At 37.7% G+C, this 21786-nt stretch overlaps 1 protein-coding gene across 1 annotated transcript in view; it reads right to left on the bottom strand.

Annotated features, from left to right (window-relative positions):
- Positions 1-21786, bottom strand: part of dntt (deoxynucleotidyltransferase, terminal) — a 374911-nt gene that overhangs the window by 339333 nt on the left and 13792 nt on the right. Inside the window, exons 2-3 of the mRNA XM_028793415.2 lie at positions 20280-20396; positions 13602-13772 (exon numbers count right to left, since the gene is read on the bottom strand). Coding sequence (XP_028649248.2) covers positions 13602-13772; positions 20280-20396 — 288 coding nt within the window. The remainder of the gene's footprint in view (positions 1-13601; positions 13773-20279; positions 20397-21786) is intronic.

Raw genomic sequence — 21786 nt, forward strand, 5'->3', positions numbered from 1 at the left:
AGCACACGGTGAATTAGACATTTCTTCAGTTCAGATTAAATTCACAGCATTGCACTATTTTGCCAGTTATTTATTTTGTGCCATTTTTCTTTCCTTTCTTTACTTTAAATATTTACCCATTGGCCAATTAAAGTTAATAGACATGTTTAATGTACATTGATGTATTATTCACAAGACACAATGCAAACTGTATTGTTCTTTGTTATTGTGCAATTTGTATTACTTTTTCACATAAATAACACACCTTAACAAAAAAAATGATCAAACAATGCTTGGCACTTTATTTACCTAAAAAGGTCATCTTTACTTAACTGCATCTATAATACTGAAATAATGTATTAAGAATAAATATTTGGTGCAATTATTATTTTTTATTTTTGCACTTTTTTGCAAAAATTCTTGTTCATGTATTACTGGAACAAAAATTCTGCTTTCAACTTTCTTTCAAAACTTTTTATCATCCATCCTCTATTCCTCTGTCTGTTTTAGTTCAGCCCTATTTAATATTATACCAAAAGGAAATCAGTTCACTGAAGATGGCTGACATAATGCCCAAAGTGTTACCATTGATATACTTTCTTTAAACTATTGGTGTTGAAATTTTTCAAACAAAGACACATTTTCACTAAACTGCCTCTGTAGTATAAAAAGTTCATAGTATAACATAAATTACTGAAACTCATTTAATCCAATACTGGGTCACAGGGCTCCAAAACAAGAGCCAGTCATGGATGAAGTGGCAGTCCATTACAGCGCCCATTAATGTAACACTTCCATACTGTAGGGACAATTTAGATTTGTCAGCTACCCTCAAACACATGTTTAGGAGGGGCAGCTCAATGGCGCAGTAGTAGTGCCACTGCCTCACAGTAAGGAGATCCAGGTTCACATGCCAGGTTCTCCATGTGTGGAGATTGCATGTTCTCCTCGTGTTTGTGTGGATTTCCTCTGGGTGCTCCAGTTTCCTCCTACAATCCAAAGGCATGCACATTACGTGGAAGGAGATCGTAAATTGGCTCTAATGAGTGGTCGGGGTGTATGAGTGATGGACTGGTACTGGGTTCAGGGTTTATTTCTGCTTTGCGCCATATGCTAGCCGGGATATGCCCCAGCACCAACCTTGATCTAATGATCTAATATCAATATGAAAGAGTGCCAGTCCTTCAGTGAGCACAACCACATCCAGGAGATTTGCAGACACCAGTTCACTTAATCACATAAGTCACATAAGTCAGAGTACTCAGAAGAAAAACCCACAGAGACACAAAGAGAACATGCAGACTCCACATAAAAAATGGCTAGAACTTATTGTCCTTGAACTGTTAGCTGGCCATTAACCATTTTACTTCTGTGCAAAAGTCCTGCTTAAATCCCATGTATGTTTGTTAGACTGATTTTTTTTTTATTGATTGATAGATTGATTGAATTACAGTATTTGTCTAATAAGCATTTGTCCTTTCTTTTTATGTCTCTGTTCCTTTATGTGTCTGAATTTCACCAAAGTAAAAAACTTTATAAAGTTTCTCTAATTTAATCTACATCAAAAAGTAACTGTGATATTTATAAACATGAATACAGAAAAAATACAGGGCATAATTTCACAATATACAGTGGTGTGAAAAACTATTTGCCCCCTTCCTGATTTCTTATTCTTTTGCATGTTTGTCACACAAAATGTTTCTGATCATCAAACACATTTAACCATTAGTCAAATATAACACAAGTAAAAACAAAATGTAGTTTTTAAATGATGGTGTTTATTATTTAGGGAGAAAAAAAATTCAAACCTACATGGCCCTGTGTGAAAAAGTAATTGCCCCCTTGTTAAAAAATAACCTAACTGTGGTGTATCACACCTGAGTTCAATTTCCGTAGCCACCCCCAGGCCTGATTACTGCCACACCTGTTTCAATCAAGAAATCACTTAAATAGGAGCTGCCTGACACAGAGAAGTAGACCAAAAGCACCTCAAAAGCTAGACATCATGCCAAGATCCAAAGAAATTCAGGAACAAATGAGAACAGAAGTAATTGAGATCTATCAGTCTGGTAAAGGTTATAAAGCCATTTCTAAAGCTTTGGGACTCCAGCGAACCACAGTGAGAGCCATTATCCACAAATGGCAAAAACATGGAACAGTGGTGAACCTTCCCAGGAGTGGCCGGCCGACCAAAATTACCCCAAGAGCGCAGAGACGACTCATCCGAGAGGTCACAAAAGACCCCAGGACAACGTCTAAAGAACTGCAGGCCTCACTTGCCTCAATTAAGGTCAGTGTTCACGACTCCACCATAAGAAAGAGACTGGGCAAAAACGGCCTGCATGGCAGATGTCCAAGACGCAAACCACTGTTAAGCAAAAAGAACATTAGGGCTCGTCTCAATTTTGCTAAGAAACATCTCAATGATTGCCAAGACTTTTGGGAAAATGCCTTGTGGACTGATGAGTCAAAAGTTGAACTTTTTGGAAGGCAAATGTCCCGTTACATCTGGCGTAAAAGGAACACAGCATTTCAGAAAAAGAACATCATACCAACAGTAAAATATGGTGGTGGTAGTGTCATGGTCTGGGGTTGGTTTGCTGCTTCAGGACCTGGAAGGCTTACTGTGATAGATGGAACCATGAATTCTACTGTCTACCAAAAAATCCTGAAGGAGAATGTCCGGCCATCTGTTCGTCAACTCAAGCTGAAGCGATCTTGGGTGCTGCAACAGGACAATGACCCAAAACACACCAGCAAATCCATCTTTGAATGGCTGAAGAAAAACAAAATGAAGACTTTGGAGTGGCCTAGTCAAAGTCCTGACCTGAATCCAATTGAGATGCTATGGCATGACCTTAAAAAGGCGGTTCATGCTAGAAAACCCTCAAATAAAGCTGAATTACAACAATTTTGCAGAGATGAGTGGGCCAAAATTCCTCCAGAGCGCTGTCAAAGACTCATTGCAAGTTATCGCAAACGCTTGATTGCAGTTATTGCTGCTAAGGGTGGCCCAACCAGTTATTAGGTTCAGGGGGCAATTACTTTTTCACACAGGGCCATGTAGGTTTGGATTTTTTTTTCTCCCTAAATAATAAACACCATCATTTAAAAACTGCATTTTGTGTTTACTTGTGTTATATTTGACTAATGGTTAAATGTGTTTGATGATCAGAAACATTTTGTGTGACAAACATGCAAAAGAATAAGAAATCAGGAAGGGGGCAAATAGTTTTTCACACCACTGTAATTGTCAGGTTATTAACACACTTAGTCCAACACTGGACAAGCTTCTGTAGGCCTTCAGCATTATTGTAAGCAACAAATCAAACATGGACTGCCTGATTGGTGTTCTTTGGTTAGCTCATGGGGCAGCACAGTGGCACAGCAGTTAGCGCTGCTGCCTCACAGTTAGGAGACCCAGGTTCACTTCCCGGGTCCTCCCTGCATGGAGTTTGCATGTTCTCCCCGTGTCTGCGTGGGTTTCCTCCGGGTACTGCCTTATAAGGCATATAAGACTAATGACTGCAAAGTGAATCGTAGAGCATACGAGAACATGAGGGCAACCATTAAGAAGGATATCAGGGAGGCTAAAAGACAGTTGGAGAGGAATATAGCAGATAAGGCGAAAGCCGAGCCTAAGAGATTCTTTCAGTATTTTAGTAGTAAAAGAACAGTCAAGGAGGAGGTCAAGTGCATCAGAAATAGTAAAGGGGAATTAAAAGATACAGACAGTGAAATAGCGGATGCCCTAAACTTACATTTTTCTGGGTGTTCATAAGTGAGCAAGTAGATAACCTCCCAGAGGTAACATGGACTACTAAGGAGGTACTGAGGGATTTGGAAATTGTAGAGGGAGAAGTGCTGCTCAGATTAAATAAGATGAAATCAAACAAATCACCAGGACCAGATAATATTTACCCTCAAGTTCTTAAGGAGGCTAGCGAGTACATATATAAACCCTTGACACATGTTTTTAGGAAGTCGCTGCGCACTGGAGAGATTCCGAAGGACTGAAAAATGGCAAATATCATCCCATTATATAAAAAGGGTGACAGGGCAGATCCAAGCAACTATAGGCCAGTAAGCTTAACATGCATCACAGGAAAATTGGTGGAAGGAATTATTAAGGATAAGATTGAGCAACACCTGGCAAGGACAGGAGTTATTAGGAACAGTCAGCATGGGTTCAGAAGAGGGAGGTCTTGTTTTACTAACATGCTGGAATTCTATGAGGAGGCAGCAAAAGGATACGATCACAGTGGTGCATATGATATTATTTATCTGGACTTTCAGAAAGCATTTGATAAGATGCCGCATGAGAGTTTGGGCATCAAATTAAAAGAAGTTGGAGTTCAGGGTGATGTTTTTAGATGGGTGCAGAATTGGCTCAGACTCAGGAAGCAGAGGGTGATGGTGCGAGGAATTTCATCAGAACTGGCCGATGTTAAGAGTGGTGTTCCACAGGGGTCAGTGCTAGGGCTGCTGCTATTTTTAATATATATAAATGATTTAGATAGGAATATAAGTAACAAGCTGGTTAAGTTTGCAGATGATAACAAGATAGGTGGATTAGCAGATAATTCCAGGGCTACAGGGGTTGAATTATGAGGAAAGATTAAAAGAGCTGAGCCTATACAGTTTAAGCAAAAGAGGTTTAAGAGGTGACATTAGTACAGTGGATTGAGACTGTTATTTTAAAAGGAGTTCATCAAGAACACGGAGACACAGTAGGAAACTTGTTTAAGGTAAATTTCGCACAAACATTAGGAAGTTTTTCTTTACACAAAGAACGATAGATATTTGGAATAAGCTACCAAGTAGTGTGGTAGACAGTAAGACGTTGGGGACTTTCAAAACTCGACTTAATGTTTTTTTGGAAGAAATAAGTGGATAGGACTGGTGAGCTTTGTTGGGCTGAATGGCCTGTTCTTGTCTAGAGTGTGCTGATGTTCTAATGTTCTAATGTACTCCAGTTTCCTCCCACAGTCCAAAGACATGCAGGTTCGGTGCACTGGCGATTCTAAATTGTCCCTAGTGTGTGCTTGGTGTGTGTGTGTGCCCTCCGGTGGGATGGTGCCCTGCCCGGGGTTTGTTTCCTGCCTTGCGTCCTGTGTTGGCTGGGATTGGCTCCAGCAGACTCCCATGACCCTGTAGTTAGGATATAGCGGGTTGGATAATGGATAGATGGATGGTTAGCTCACTTGGAATCATAAGGCACAACCCTTATGAAAACCAAAGCTGTCTTGGATGAATTTGCAGATGAGCTACTACTTCAGTAATGCTCAAAAGGCTGTTTGTGACAACCATGTCACAGGCCCCAATATAGTAAATATGTACCCCAGCAGAAAAAAAGAGCTCAAAACTTACTAGGGAGAGAAGTGGACTAATATTTTTCTGTCTTTGGAATGGAAATGGCTTCCTTAAACGTCACAAATTCACTAGTGGGCATTAATGGCAAGAATGATTTTGAAGATGGTTTATTTAATGCTATTTCCTTTGTTTGAATTATCAATCCCTGATATCAAAATGGTACAATATTGCTATAAGCAGAATACCAGCAGAATTCTGGCATTTTAATTTAGACCCAATTAATGATGAATTTGATGCCAGCAAAATTTGTTTTTTTTTTTTTTTGCTTGGAGCATTCTTTATTTGATAGGTTTTAGGCATATCGCGTTTTAAATTATTGATGGGTAGAACAATGGCAACCAATTTCACTTTTACACAACACAGAATGACCAAGGAATGATTTTGTTTGTTTGTTTGGTTTTGCTAGATGAAGAAAAAACTAATCTGCTCTCTTTGAATACTTTATTTATATGTACATGGATAACAGTGCTGTTGTTCTGGACTAAGAGTCTGAAGCAGTAAAGAGTCCCAAAGTACTTGGGGGGATTTACTATCAAACTCAGGTGAGATACAAAAAGGCCCCCATGGACTGTTTATAAAATAAAAAGGGTGTATTCTTAAATAAAATGCTCAGACATAACATGAAGCTCCAATGAACACACAAACATAAAGGAATTGCTCAAAGCATTCAGGCAGTCCCAAGCAAACAAAGTCCCAAAATAGAATCCAAGTATTTAAAAATAGAGCATGGGTTAGAAAATCCAGGACAACACAATCGTCCAAGAACTCGCCACTCTTAAACACATTCATCCTTCCAGATTTATAGGACAGATGGCAGTTCCTGCCAGTCATTTGCTGGTGGCCCACCTCTTGGGGGATCAGACACAATCATACGCAGCTTATATAGAGATTGCATTGGTTTGGACATTTACAGAGGAGAGATGCTGAGTATATTGGGAGAAGTATGCTAAGGGTTGAGCTGCCAGGGAAGAGGAAAAGAGGAAGGCCTAAGTGAAGGTTTATGGATGTGGTGAGAGAGGACATGCAGGTGGTGGGTGTAACAGAACAAGATGCAGAGGACAGAAAGATATGGAAGAAGATGATCTGCTGCGGCAACCCCTAATGGGAGTAAAACATGAATTTGAACTCTAAGGAGGAACCCTGGCTGAAAAATGACAGCTGTTATGTACCTGTGTTTTTGATTCCTGCCCCCTCTATCACCATTGAACATTTCTGCCACTCTCCTGCAGATTGTACTTATCTTGTATGCTTCTGGTTTCTATAATTCAAAATTCTCACCTTAAATCCCAGACTAAATTAACCTTACCTTTACTGTTGGATTATTGAAAAAAAAAGTACAACTAACATTTCACAAGTTTATCCGGTCTTATGAACCATGTTGGACTTTTCATAAAAGCAAACAGTTCTTAGACCAGTTCTGCATGAACAAGTTTGTGAAATGTTATGCTAACTTTGCATCTTTTCCTTAAGTTTTATGAGAAACAACAGAAAGATTATTTTAAGAATACAACAGGGACAATCCTTGTTTTTTGTCTAAAAAAATACAAGGGCTGTTTCAGAATCTGCACTCACTGTGCTGGAGCACATTGATATTCTCATATGTCTAGCTTAAAGCTTGAGACAAAACATTATGGGCAATATGAGGGGGAGATGAGCTGCTACAACTTTCATGGCTTTGGGAACAGACATGTCTGTACAATACAATAAAATGGCTGTAACAACAGCAAGTCCACCACAAGGTGAGTCCTCTCATAGTGACCATTGTACCCAGCAACAATCCCAAACTATTATTAACAAAATTATCCCATAGGAGGGATAATCAAAGGGAGAACACAAAAGTAGCAAATATGTAGGTATCCACTAAGCCACCCACTACAATAAAAAGAAAATTCTTCTGATTATTTGCTGCTTCAATCACTTTACCTAGCATTTTCTGTGTAATGTCTGGTTTTAAACGCTGTTCTCCTTTTATCTCAATTGTTGTACTTGTCGCCAGTTTCTCGAGCACCAGTGAAACAGAACTAGCTCTAAAAATTGTAAAGTGGTACCCAGATATGTTTTAATGAATAATTTAAATTTCAAAAATCACATCTACAACAATATATTGATGCAATACCAAAGTAAGTGCATCAACACACATTTAAAAGAGAAAGAAATACTTGAAAAAAAAATTTATACAGTACTTTTCTATACTGAAGGCACTTCATAAGTACAGACACATAATCCAGTTATTTACATTTATTTTTACACTTTCAGCACAGACACGTTAAGTAATTTGCTTAGTATCGCAAGGTAGGCCAGACACGGGTACTGAGTTGGCAGCTGTCTGGTTTTAGTTGACAATTTCTTAAATTCTGGTCACAGCTGAACTCCAGATGAACAGCTTTAAGGAAAAGGAACATTAAAAAAAAAAGAAAGACACTCCGCTAATAAAATGTTACAAGTCTACTTAAGAAAACTTGTATGCACTCTTGAATGCATGAAATGAAACCTAGGCACTGGGCTAAAAATGATGGCCATATACTGTATTTCACAGAGGACAATATGACCAGAGCTAGCTCTCGATCAACTCCTCATTCAACAATACTTCTGGTATACAAACATAAAACAAAAGAGCAAAATAATTACATTGAATCAGTTCTTCTAAAGCCAAATTATTTATGCAAGCAGTGACAGTGACTATACAGTGCATATAGCATTATATCAAGTCATTATGTCCATAACAATCTCCATATTCATTTGGAACCATCTGGAAAATTTTGTGGTCTTTCATTCTAGCAGTTAAATCTAAGCGCAGATGCATCATGTTATTGAAATGAATTCAACAGAGTATAATTTGTTAATCTCAACGTGCCCATTCCGAGGTGTTTGTGGTCCATGCCATTAAATTCATTCCACTCTTCATTTCCATAGGTGGTATATACAACTAAAACTATAACTTAATAAAGGAAATTTTTAACAGAAAAAAGTCAGGTTGGGTTCAGCACATTGCCACACCCACCATATGACGAAACACCTCAGGAACCCAGCTTGCAATACCCCAGGCAGATACACGGTCCAGTCCTATCCTCTGGAGATGACCATCTATGTGTATCTGCCAGGTGTTATGTGGGTGTCCCCTTGGCTAGGTTCAGCCACTCGGGCCCCCAGCAATGAGGATCCTGCAAGCCAGATCACGCACAGGGAATTGCACCACATGGCTGTAGTGCTGCAACTGATACTCCTTCACAGTGCAGGTAATGTGCCTCATTCAGGACTTCATGAGCAACCACTCAAACAACACAAAGTCAAACCAGCAGTACCCAAGGATTCTCCAAAGAGACACAGTGCCAAAGGAGTCCAGTCTTCATCTCAGGTCAGGTCACTGGATAGCATCCATATTTCACAACCATATAGGAAAACAGGAAGCATCAGGACACTAAAGACTTGGACCTTTGTCCTTTGGCAGAGATATCAGGAGAACCAAAGAACCCTTTCCAGCAACCTCATGATCCCCCCATGCTCTCTCTATCCATGTACTGACTTCATAAGAAGAGTCACCAGAGACATGAATGTCACTTCTGAGGTAAGTAAGCCTCTCAACGAGGTCAACATTCCCTCTGCAGACAGACACACTGCTGATGGCTGTGTCCAAGAGGTCATTAAAGGCCTGGATGTTGGTTTTTATCCAGGACACTCGCAAGCCCGGACACTCAGATTCCTCACTCAGTCTCTCGAGCGCCCCGATCAGAGCCTCCATTGACTCTGCGAAGATCACAAGTCAAGATCAGTGAATCTTTCTTCACCAACAGATTCCCCACAGCCGCTGAACCCCACGACCCTGCCCAACACCCAGTCCATGCAAACATTGAGAGGAATCAACTGGGAAAAACGCAGAGGTTCTGCCTCCAGTCTGCACAGCACTCACAGTACCAGTGTACAGGCCAGCAAAGATATCCACCATCTTCGGGGGAATCCTGCAAAGTCTCAGGATATCACACAGGGCAACTTGATCAAATGAGTTCAACGCTTTATGAAAAAAAACAAAGAATGCAAAGAAATGCTGCTGATATTTGCATTTGTGCTTGATGAGAACCCTCAATGCCAGGATGTAGTCAATGGCAGACTTCTTAGGCATAAAACCAGACTGCTCTGGTCGCTGGTGATCAAGGATCCTATTGAGAATGATCCTAGCAAGGCCTTCAATTGGTCTGAGATCTGGGGAATCTGAAGACCAAATCAGCACCCTGAATTTCTTTTCATGTTCCTCAAATAATTCCTGAACAATTTTTGCAGTGTGTAGGACACAATTCTCTACTGAAAGAGGACACTGCCATCAGAGAACACTGTTACCATGAAGGGGTGTACAGGGTCTGAAACAATCTTAAGATAGGTAATACATATCAAAGTAACATCCACATGAGTGCCAGAAACAAAAGTTTCCCTGCAGAACATTGGCCAGAGCATCACACTCCCTCTGCCTGCTTGTCTTCTTCCCATAGTGCATCCTGCTGCCATCTCTTCCTCAGTTAAATGAAGCACACATGCCACATGAATTAAAATGTGATTCATCAGACCGGGCCACTTTCTTTCATCACACCATAGTCCAGTTCTGACCCTCACGTGTCTAATGTAGATGCTTTAGGCAGTGGCAGGGGTCAGCATGCGCTCTCTAACCAGTTTGCAGCTACGCAGCCCCATATGCAGCAAACTGTGATGCATTGTGTATTCTAATGCCTTTCTGTCACTGCCAGCATTAGGTTAGTAAGCAATCTGTTTATACAGTAGCTCTTTTTGTGGGCTCAGACCAGACAGGTTAATCTTCGCTCTCTACATGCATCAGTGAGCTTTGGGCGCCCATGACCCTGCCACCAGTTGTCCTACCATGGACCACTTTTGGTAGGTACTAACCACCGCATACTGGGGAAATCCCACAAGACCTGCTGTCTTGGAGATGTTCTGACCCAGTTGTCTAGCCATCACAATATGGCCCTTGTCAAAGTTACTTAGACAACACTTCCGGTTCCAGCCCTAGAGATGGTGTCACTTGCTTAACTGGCCTACAAAGCCACCATCTTAACTCAAAGACTTCTGTTCTGGACTCCGACTTGTGAACATATCACAATTATTTAAACCATTTTGCAGCCAGGATACAGTTAGGTCCATAAATATTTGGACAGAAACAACTTTTTTCTAATTTTGGTTCTATACATTACCACAATGAATTTTAAATGAAACAACTCAGATGCAGTTGAAGTGCAGACTTTCAGCTTTAATTCAGTGGGGTGAACAAAACGATTACATAAAAATGTGAGGCAACTAAAGCATTTTTTAATACAATCCCTTCATTTCAGGGGCTCAAAAGTAATTGGACAAATGAAATAACTGGAAATAAAATGTTCATTTTTAATACTTAATAATGTGAATTTCCCCTTGGGATTAATAAAGTATCTATCTATCTATCTATTTGGTTGAAAACCCTTTGCTGGCAATGACAGCCTGAAGTCTTGAACTCATGGACATCACCAGATGCTGGGTTTCCTCCTTTTTAATACTCTGCCAGGCCTTTACTGCAGCGGCTTTCAGTTGCGGTTTGTTTGTGGGCCTTTCTGTCTGAAGTTTAGTCTTCAACAAGTGAAATGCATGCTCAATTGGGTTATGATCAGGTGACTGACTTGGCCATTCAAGAATTTTCCACTTCTTTGCTTTAATAAACTTCCTGGGTTGCTTTAGCTGTATGTTTTGGGTTATTGTCCATCTGTATCATGAAACGCCGCCCAATCAATTTGACTGCATTTAGCTGGATTTGAGCAGACAGTATGTCTCTGAACACCTCAGAGTTCATTCGGCTGCTTCTGTCCTGGGTCACATCATCAATAAACACTAGTGTCCCAGTGCCACTGGCAGCCATGCACGCCCAAGTCATCACACTGCCTCCACTGTGTTTTACAGATGATGTGGTATGCTTTGGATAATGAGCTGTTCCACGCCTTTTCCATACTTTTTTCTTGCCATCATTCTGGTAGAGGTTGATCTTGGTTTCATCTGTCCAAAGAATGTTTTTCCAGAACTGTGCTGTCTTTTTTAGATGTTCTTTAGCAAAGTCCAATCTAGCCTTTCTATTCTTGAGGCTTATGAGTGGCTTGCACCTTGCAGTGCACCCTCTGTATTTACTTTCATGCACTCTTCTCTTTATGGTAGACTTGGATATCGATACGCCTACCCCCTGGAGAGTGTTGTTCACTTGGTTGGCTGTTGTGAAGGGGTGTCTCTTCACCATCAAAATGATTCTGCGATCATCCACCACTGTTGTCTTCCGTGGACGTCCAGGTCTTTTTGCGTTGCTGAGTTCACCAGTGCTTGCTTTCTTTCTCAGGATGTACCAAACTATAGATTTTGCCACTTGTAATATTGTAGCAATTTCTCGGATGGGTTTTTTCTGTTTTCGCAGCTTAAGGATGGCTTCTTTCACCTGCATGGAGAGCTCCTTTGACCGCATGTTGTCTGTTCACAGCAAAATCCTCCACATGCAAGCACCACACCTCAAATCAACTCCAGGCCTTTTATCTGCTTGATTGATAATGACATAACGACGGACTTGCCCACACCTGCCCATGAAATAGCCTTTGAGTCAATTGTCCAATTACTTTTGAGCCCCTGAAATGAAGGGATTGTGTTAAAAAAATGCTTTAGTTGCCTCACATTTTGATGCAATCGTTTTGTTCACCCCACTGAATTAAAGCTGAAAGTCTGCACTGCATCTCAGTTGTTTCATTTAAAATTCATTGTGGTAATGTACAGAACCAAAATTAGAAAAAAGCTGTCTCTGTCCAAATATTTATGGATATAACTGTATATTATACAGATGGCTGCCACAAACCCTCATGATGATCTTTGTGTCTTTATTCTGACAGTGTGCATGCATGCGCGTGTGTGTGTGTATAGATCATACAAAATTCTGTTGTAAACAGGGCTGCTAACAGTGACAAGGCTAGCCTACCCCTGTTTGATTTTGAATACTCTAACTGGGAATGTTCTCAAGGTGGACTCAACTATGGTTTTGCTCTTTACTCCAAACCTGTTGGTTGCCTGTTGAGAGTTCATTGTTGGCTCCTCATAACTTAATGAAATGAGCAGCAGTCATAAATAGCAGGAGACTCAAATCCAGGTGTTCCTGAAGGAGGTGGAAAAGATTGTACAACAATCAAGAGAAAATGGTTATGTTGGCAGCTAACCTGAGGAATCAAGATGTGAATTGTGTTCTATACAGAGGAGGTACAGTTCTGAAATGAATCCTTTAATAGAAAAGGTAATGGTGGAGGAAGTTCACTACAAACTCTTTAATTTAGCTTATGTGCCAGAGTATTAGTCCTTGTTGGGAATGCCTAGTTTTAATCTATGGGAAGCAGTCATATTATTTTCGTTTAATTTTCTGCTGACACTAAAGTGCTGATTTAAGGTTTTTACAGCTGCATGGTAAAAAATGTAAAATATATCTTTTAAACAGAATTTCCCAGCTTAATAACAAAGCAGCACAGTGCTGAAAAATCAGCATTGCTTGCAACCTTATTTTAATTTAAAACACATTTTTTCTTTCCAGTGTACATTTTAATGCATATTTACAACGAGATAACAAGAACACATGGCAGGTTTAAGAATTTTGGAAGGCATAATATAAAAACACTCCTGTATTTTGTGAATTTATTCTTACAGAATTTGGCAACACTAGACAAGAAATAAATAAATAAAAAGATTCTCAGCAGTGGTTCTTATTTTTTAACAAGTTTTGCATTTGTGTGCAGCATAAGTATTAATATACATACTGTATTATTTGTGGGGTTGGTGCTTATTTTTAATATTACAGTTTCCAAGCCCAAATGTGATATTTAAAAGCACAAAACATTTAAAAACATAATTTAATTTGCAGATTGCCTTCTTTTTTCTTTCTTTTTTAAATAAATATTTAATCAAGGTGGATCTCATTTATGAATATGAGTTTTAGCAGAAAGACCAGTATAAACATTTTGTACAGTATTGCAATTTAAGGGATATTGTTTATTTTACATATACTATACCCATGGAAGTGTTACAGAAAGTGGAGGTGCACAGAATTCCTTAAATATAAGGTCTAAAAAGCATTCCTTAATAACTTTACTATGACAATTTGCAGTATTACCATATGAAAACTGCTTAGCAAGAATGAACAATCCTATGACAGCAAAATAAAGTTGAGAGCAAGAAATAAAAATGACACAACAATGTCTTATTACCTGAATGACAGCTTTTGTTTGTGGTCCCAAGCATGCTAAGCCTTCTAAGTCTCTGTAGTTACGAATGGTGTAAGAGAGAGATTTTAACACAGAGGAGGCTCGCATAAATGCCAGGCAGTGTCCTTTGTTCTCATTAAACTCAAAATGTTCAGCCAAGACATCAAATGCATCCTGCATAATAAAACAAAGTGATGAGACTATAACAGAAATATTTCCCATTTTATAAGCAAGGTACTGATACGCCCCACATCAAGACAGCAATAAAATAAATTCCAAGCTGCATTGTATCATATATAGAAATAATGTGTTCTGTAAAAAAAGAGCGAGCCTCCCTATAATTTTTGGGTTATGTCTTAAGTAAAAGTATCATCATTTATTCCATACCTCTTAGCGTGTGAAACTTAGACCCCAACCCCAAAAGATTGAATTTGCCATTTTCTGTGACAGATGTCATTGCTGTTATTAAGAAACTCTACAATGATAATGCAGGGAGCATAGAATAAGATTTACCCAGAAATGTTAAAAGCACTAAAAACTGCAGCATGGTGGCATTTAAAGTACCCGTGGATTGGCAGCTTTGAGCAGAGGCCTGAAATTTGAAAACTTGAACCAGACTGTGATTTCCACTTCCTGAGGTTACACTCCGTAATGTTTCCCAAGGAAAATATTGAGCTGTTCTTGTGCAGAAGCATTATGGAGTTGGGAACAACTGTCCTGTCTTCTTGTTTCTAGTGTTGATCTAAAGTTGGCTTACAACCGTGTGACAATAAACATTACATTGGGAGATGCTGCAATTGCGAGGAGCTTCTGGACTGTTACTGTGTTCCTTTAATTTACTGTACTGGTTTGCATTATTGGCATTTAGTAAAATTCCCAATATGTAGGACTGAGTTTTGGACTACATCAAGGATGTGCCTTTTCTCTTTCTTTTTCAGAATATCATGATCACGATGCAGCTAAGTCTTAGAGAACAGAGACTTTGAGGACCAAAATGTTACATTTTTGTTCCATATGAATGACAGTGCTCTTTTAGTCTCATGTGACTACCATCTTTAGTACAAAGTGGAGCTTTTATGATAAGACTCAGCATATTCTTGTCTGAGATCATGGTTCATTGATAGAAGACTGGCTTGATCTGTTAAGGTGTGAGAAAAGCAGCTGTTTTCCAAGATAGAGGAGTTTAAGGACATTAAGATCGTGTTAATGAGCGAGGTAATTATGAGACTAACCAAAGAATGGATGGGGCAATGACAGTACTAATGCTCTTTAATATCTCATAGAGCATTGGTAAAGTTGTGCTACATACTCTGAAGAAGTTCCTACTTGTGTATGTTCCCAAGTTTTCAGTAAAGTCTGCAAAAAGTCACAACTTAAAGTGGTAGAAATGAGATGCCTTTCCTGGTTAACTGATAGCAGTAACAGTAGTTGTAGAATTGTCGCATATACAGAGTGCTTTGGATATTTTTACCTGGATGCCTGACCAACACATAATATTTCGTCACTCTCTGGGGCAAAAATATAGAAAATAATTTATTGTTAATACTAATAACCAAGATAATACACTGAAAAACTGGTGTAATGAAGAAAATCAAACAAACAGAGCCATTAAGAAGGTTATATATGCAGCCAAATTCTACCAGATATTATAATGTTACACTGCTGACCAATGAAAAAAAATGGGTTTGAAAGTCTAGGTGCTCCAAATTACAAGGAACCCGTTGCTTTGCATGTCCAAGACACAGCCTGCCATAAAGACGTGATAAAGAAAATATATCTCTCGATAAGCCTAGGAACATCCCAGGAGAAGCTGTAAGCAGATGGTGCTAATGATGAGGAGGTCTAATCAGGTATGATTAGTGTGTTATCATTGAGTTAGAAATGAGAATGAGTATGCAAAAAGTGTTTGATGTGCACACTTGTTACTGTGCAGAAGTTTCTCTTTGAGGATTAGACATCAGTCAAAATTGGGGACAAAAAACTGGGAGAATCCAATTCACTTACAACGTGTAACAGAAGAGAAAAAGTTTATTCTTTATTTTAATGCAATAAAGTAAGCAACACAATCAAACATGGAACCTTGAATTCTTTTATTTCAAAATTAATGCACATATTAAAATTCAGTGTCTGTTATAAATTCCACACTTCTCATGACTCCAATCAAATGAACACATTTCGATTAGAAATGTAAAACACTTTTAAAAATTTTGAAAAAACTTAGAAAATATATACATATACATGCAGCTAATTGCAAGCTATTAAAAAAACAAATGTAATGGCCTTGAAGGGCTAAAAGCAAGGGCTGAATAGAAATGGAAGCATCAAAGAATATGGCTTGTGTTCCAGGAAAACACTAAACAAGAATTTATGAACATCTAATGTGTTGACATTATGTTACTTGAATAAAACAGTCATTTTTGCAGACTGCTGAAATGTCATTAGAACTGCCATTAAAATATGCATTTTTATGACATATTATGCTTTGTTGTTAGTGAATCAAGCATGCAATGAAAGTATTTGGTTTATAAAAATACCATAATTACTCACTCATGAAAGTTTTTTTATTGTTGTAGCTCAAATCGCTCTTTATTATGAAATGTGTTCTGTCATAAAACAATTTACCCTGGAGATTGCAGAGGTTTGAGTAAGTTGCAGAAACATGTGCAAGCTGTAATTGTTTTAATAGGGGTTGTGGGATTTTGCTCTTCGCTAAGGAGAATAGGATGAGCAAACTGGGAGCTTAGACATCCAAAACATTTCAGATATGGAATTAGATAGGGTGCCATTACTGGCATCACTCATTTTGGCATGATAACTGAACATCACTCCAAGCCACTTAAAAAACTAAACACAACAATGTTATACAAATAGTACATTTCCCATACAGACATTACCTTGTATTGATTACACATGATAATGATAGAATTTTTTTTATATAATTGAAAATAATAAGCATATTCTAAAAAGTCAATATGTGTACAATAAATCATTTTATGAATATTGTCTGAATTTTTTAATTATATAATATACAGTATCTTTGTAGCTACAGTAACATAGCAGAGACAAAAACTGTAGGCAGTACTAAATTCTCTCTTCAGAAATGCAAGTGACATCACTAAGCAAGCAACTCCATTAAGGTTCAAGGTTAATGTTTTTATTCAGTCATAGAGTTTTTGTTTTCTTCTCCTGTCTGGTCATATATTATCAGATCTGTCCTTGACTTTTACGACTATAACCACTAAAGGTTCTTTCGATAGTAATTTGTCTATTGCCATTTTGTAAAGCACTTACAAGAAAATGTGCTATATAAATAAATGTTGCTATAGAATGACGACATATAAAATAAATGATACATAAAATAAAAACAGTTTGTTTTCTTTTGAAAAGGCATATTCTGATACCAAATGCTCCACATTTCTGTGGAATCCTTAAAATGTAATGCTGTAAAGGTTTCTACTCCAATGTACGCTTCAGTACTCTTTGTGTTCTTTTTATGTTCTGTGTTTTTCTGCTTTGATAGGTTCTTGTAACTAAGGCAGTATAAATAGCTTGCATTTTGTTCTGAGTTCTTCACATGTGATGATCAATCTTGTATCCCTGTCCTGTAACCCTTGTTCTCAAACAGCTCCCCAGGCTGATGTTCACACAATTATACTGTCCACTTTTCTAAGCTGCTTTGGATTAAAGCATCTGCCAAGTGAGTAAATGTAAATTTAATATAAAACTTGTTTTATATAGCCACCATAGAAGTGAGAAAAGGACTAAAAAAAGTCACACACACTATATATGATACTTGTTCACCCTTTCAATCTGATCTCAGTCACTTACTGCAAACTGTTTTGCCCAGTATGAGGAAGAAGGAAAAAATAAATTAATTGGATCAGAACATAACTGGAAGTCAAAATAACAGGCAAAATCCAAAAACCAGGATGACAAAAAGTACTATCACCAAAGCCAAAACTTAAAAAATCAAGGCTTAAGGTCCAAAATACAGATTGTTCTTAATCAAAAAAGTTTTTAGATGATATTCAAAATCTTGGATACTATGCTAATGGTGACTTTTAAAGTTTCACATGAAGGGTTCCAGGAACCCGCCCTCTAACAAACTATCACTGTATCTGGGAAACAATGCCCCCAAAAATTCCAAAAGAAAATAACACCACTTCTAAAATTTCAAAACAGAAACATTTGGAAAAAAAGTTATTCAAGATACAAAAAATAAAACTTGCCCAAATCAAAGCACTAATTAGCCAATAATCAGATTTGTGTGTCGAAATATGAAAGAAACTTTGGTGCAGCCCCGGTCTTTTCTTGTGATCCAGGAAGAAAGAAAACAGGGAGCCATTTTGTTGATGTTCTCAAAAGACTGAACCTCTGAAAAGACTCTCTCAAAAAGATCAAATCTCCCTTAGAATGAATTAGAGGCTCTAAAAACCTTGGCTTTTATGTTTGATGTGATTTTAGTTTTATTTTTTGCTTTGCAATTTTGTATTTCCTGACTAGTTTTGATCAGCAAAATTGGCCATAGCATTTTTAACAGCAAATGTTTGCCAGGGACCTTGTTTGCCAAATATTTTCCTAGTAATTCCCCTAGGCTGCTGTATACTAATATGTCATTCCCACTACCTCATGATACTTTGCAAGGTCAGCATCACAGAGCTGCAGAATCCATGTGCTCAACCTCATCAGTACTCCAGCCTTTCACCCAGCATGTGTTTAAAAAAATTGCAGCATTTTCATTTGAGGGGGCATTAGCTGACTGTAATAAGAATATTAGGATATTACAATATTATGAATATTACCTGTGGATATATAACACTGATCCCTGTAACGCAGCAATGGATGGCTAATTTGCATGCATAATTAGCCATGTGTTGGAGCTTCAATCTAAAACAAGTGCTGCTTCTATCTGAGTCTTTTGCTGTTGGAAGCATAGTGGCACAGTAATAAGCACTGCTGCCTCACAGTTCACATCAAATTTTTGACAACGATAATTTGTCGAGCAAAGTTGCCAGATGATTCTGTCATTATAATCCACTCAAAACTAGTTCCTCCTTCCCTATTGAATTCAAAGCATTTTGTGGAGTTCAGTAAAGTTTCTCTTGGTTACTTCTCCAAAATATTCCTAAAAGTCTAAGATGACAACTGTGCGATGGATGTTATATTGTGTGACAAATGTAGTACAGTGGACAGCCAATGTGTCCAGGCCTTTTTCCTGCCTTGTGTCCAAGGTGCAATCCACAGTTTTATAACTGGATTAAGCAGGATTAACAAATTGTTACTTCATTAGTATTTTGCGATTATTAACATTTCAATTGGTATTTTAACTTTTGGCTGTTTTCTTCTTATTTTTTTTATTTTGTAATGCATTTTGTTTGTTTTCTAACGGTTGTCGCTAGTTTGATGGTGGTTGCCATGTGCGCAGCCATCATGCGATTGTTTTGTTGTAGCACTTGTGTTGGTTTGTAATATTTTGTATCCTGTTTTTGGACTGAATGAATATTAAAAGCCTTTTTCAAAAAGCAAAGTTTTGTTACAGAATTTCATATGAGTTTGTTAGCAGCCTTTTATTTTCTTTTGGCTTTGAATTTTAAAACACTCCTCTGTTTTGAAGTTCGATACTGTGATTTTCAGGTTTTGCCTTGAACACTGTTGGCTTCCCTTTTGCAGTTCCTTTGAACAAAGAAATTAATGTTAATTTAATAGTCCTATTTCACTCTTACTGTTTTATTAACACATTGTCATGCATCTATGTTTATGTATTTCATGTGTGTTTTACATTAGAATTCCATTTTTGGGACTTATTTTCCGTTTGAACTTGGCTTAACAAAATAAAATTTTATATTTACACAGTGCTGTTTGGAAATATCACATGATCGTGATTATTGCATCAATAACATCATGGAAGTAAATATTGTTATTCCATGTATTATCCCTTGGTAGATAAAATTATTGTCAAAGCTTTTCAGTATTGTAGTAAGTTTCTAATATAACTAGATCCTAGTGCTAGGTTTGTCTGTTCTGGTTTCAACTTTGTTTTGTTATTTATTTAAATGTTAACATCTTGCTCCTTCTGCTTTGATTCCTGTCTTTTTCTGATCTCCAGGATTTCACCCCTTACCTCACTGGACTACAATACATTTTTGGGCAGGTTTAAAAACAGACAGGTGGAAAAAAACTTTTATTAAAGGATAAACAGAAAAAAGTATAACCCTTAAAAGGATATTTGAAAGAGCAATCAGGAAATGGTTCAAAATACAACCTGATGTAATTAACAAAGACTCAATACTATCAAAACAACAAAAGCAAAATCCTAGGCAAAAAAGCAAAGGTTAAAAAGGCAGGCTATAGTAAAAAAATGGAAACAGAATAAGAAAACAAGCACACAGCAACCGTAAGTCTCTTAGAAATATGCCAATACTTGGACAACCTGAATGCTGAGCCACCGACTTTTACATGCCTGTAGCAATGACACCATCAAATCATACACACACATCTATATCAATTCTCAAACCCACCTCCAATTCAGATCGGAGCCAGGTGAATGGTATGACACTAACCTAGAGTGCCAATTCACTAACAACATTCAAATCAGCATGTGAGATGAAAGTCTTTCAGCAGCATGTAAAAACTTAAGAAATTCTTTCAATTTAAACATTCAACATTTATAAAAGGAATTACCGTGAATATTTTATTGCAGTTCTTCAAAGTGGTCTTCCTTTGGCAAGCATACTGAGAAATTGTTCCACTGCTGCCCAGCCCTGCACTACAGTCTTTTATAATCCTGGAATCTTCTACCTAAAGGTAAGAATTGATTGTTTTATTGATTATATAATGGGTCCCACAGCTCATTAAAGAGTGCTTTATCAAGGAAAAATAATTAAAATATATCCTGTATATCTGTAAGCATACAATGAATCTGAAGAGTTCATAATGTTGACTTTGAGATTCAATTAATTAATTAATGAGCTGTCACATGCAGTTTATTTCTACTGATTATAATTATTAGTTTAAAGTGATGTTATTTAAGGATAACAATACGAACAGTCTTCTGTCTTCTCTCAGTTTATTTTAGGGGTGTATCTAACATACACACTCATTATAAATTGCAATACAAATCAAAACAGAATTAGAAGACACTTAAACATGACATACTTTGGTAAGATCCAAAATGAATCCTCAAGATGGTTTTATGGTCACTGTGCCGGGTGCTGTATTGTGTAACACTTTATGTGTGATTTATTATACATTACAACACAATGCAATTTATTTTTGAATAGCCCAAAATCATACAAGAAGTGCAGCAATGGGCTTTAACAGGCTCTGCCTTTTGACGGCCCCCCAACCCTGACTCTCTAAGAAGACAAGAAAAAACTCCCAAAAAAACCCTAGCAGGAAAAAAAAAAAACGGAAGAAACCTTGGGAAAGGCAGTTTAAAAAGAGACCCCTTTCCAGGTAGGTTGGGCGTGCAGTGGGTGTCAAAAAAAGGGGGTCAATACAATATAATACACAGAACAAAACATAAGTATTATGTACAAGTACATAATTACAAGTACAGAGCAGAATTGAACAGTAGATGATATTTATGTTAATTAGGTAAGAATACAGGATATGAGGTTTTTTGCAATATTTATACATAGAAAGACTTATTTTACTTTTGTGCATGAAAGGTATGCTGGTTTTTACTTAACAATATTAAATGCCAGTTGGTATTGAGGTTTTGAATAGGGCCGTTTTGAAATCTAAACTTTTAGAGAACAAGAAAAGAAGAACTGATGGCCATGCACAAAACATTTTATATAACCATGAACATGCTGAAACCTTCTACTTACAGAAAACAAAATGTGAGAAGAAAGGTCATATACTGAACGTGATAGCTAATGCTGTAACTAAGATTTGAATCAAATAATAAAAGAGTTTACTGCTGCTTGCTCACTTGCTGTTTTTCACAGTGGTGTAATATCTGAGCGCTGTCTTGTTGGGAGTCTCTGAGCCATTCAGCTTTGGCATGAGTTCTCCATGCCAAGACACAGCTGTTGAACCTTCACCTGAACCTCTAGCAGCAAGGAGCAAAACAGCCAAGTTACATCTGACGAAAAATTTCTGTCATGAAACTGATGTTAAAATTTGTTTTATATTTGGCTTTATAAAACCTGTAAAAGTGAAACTCACAGTATTTCTTTGGAAC

Source organism: Erpetoichthys calabaricus, chromosome 2 (assembly GCF_900747795.2).
Source record: "Erpetoichthys calabaricus chromosome 2, fErpCal1.3, whole genome shotgun sequence".
Taxonomy (NCBI): Eukaryota; Metazoa; Chordata; class Cladistia; order Polypteriformes; family Polypteridae; genus Erpetoichthys; species Erpetoichthys calabaricus.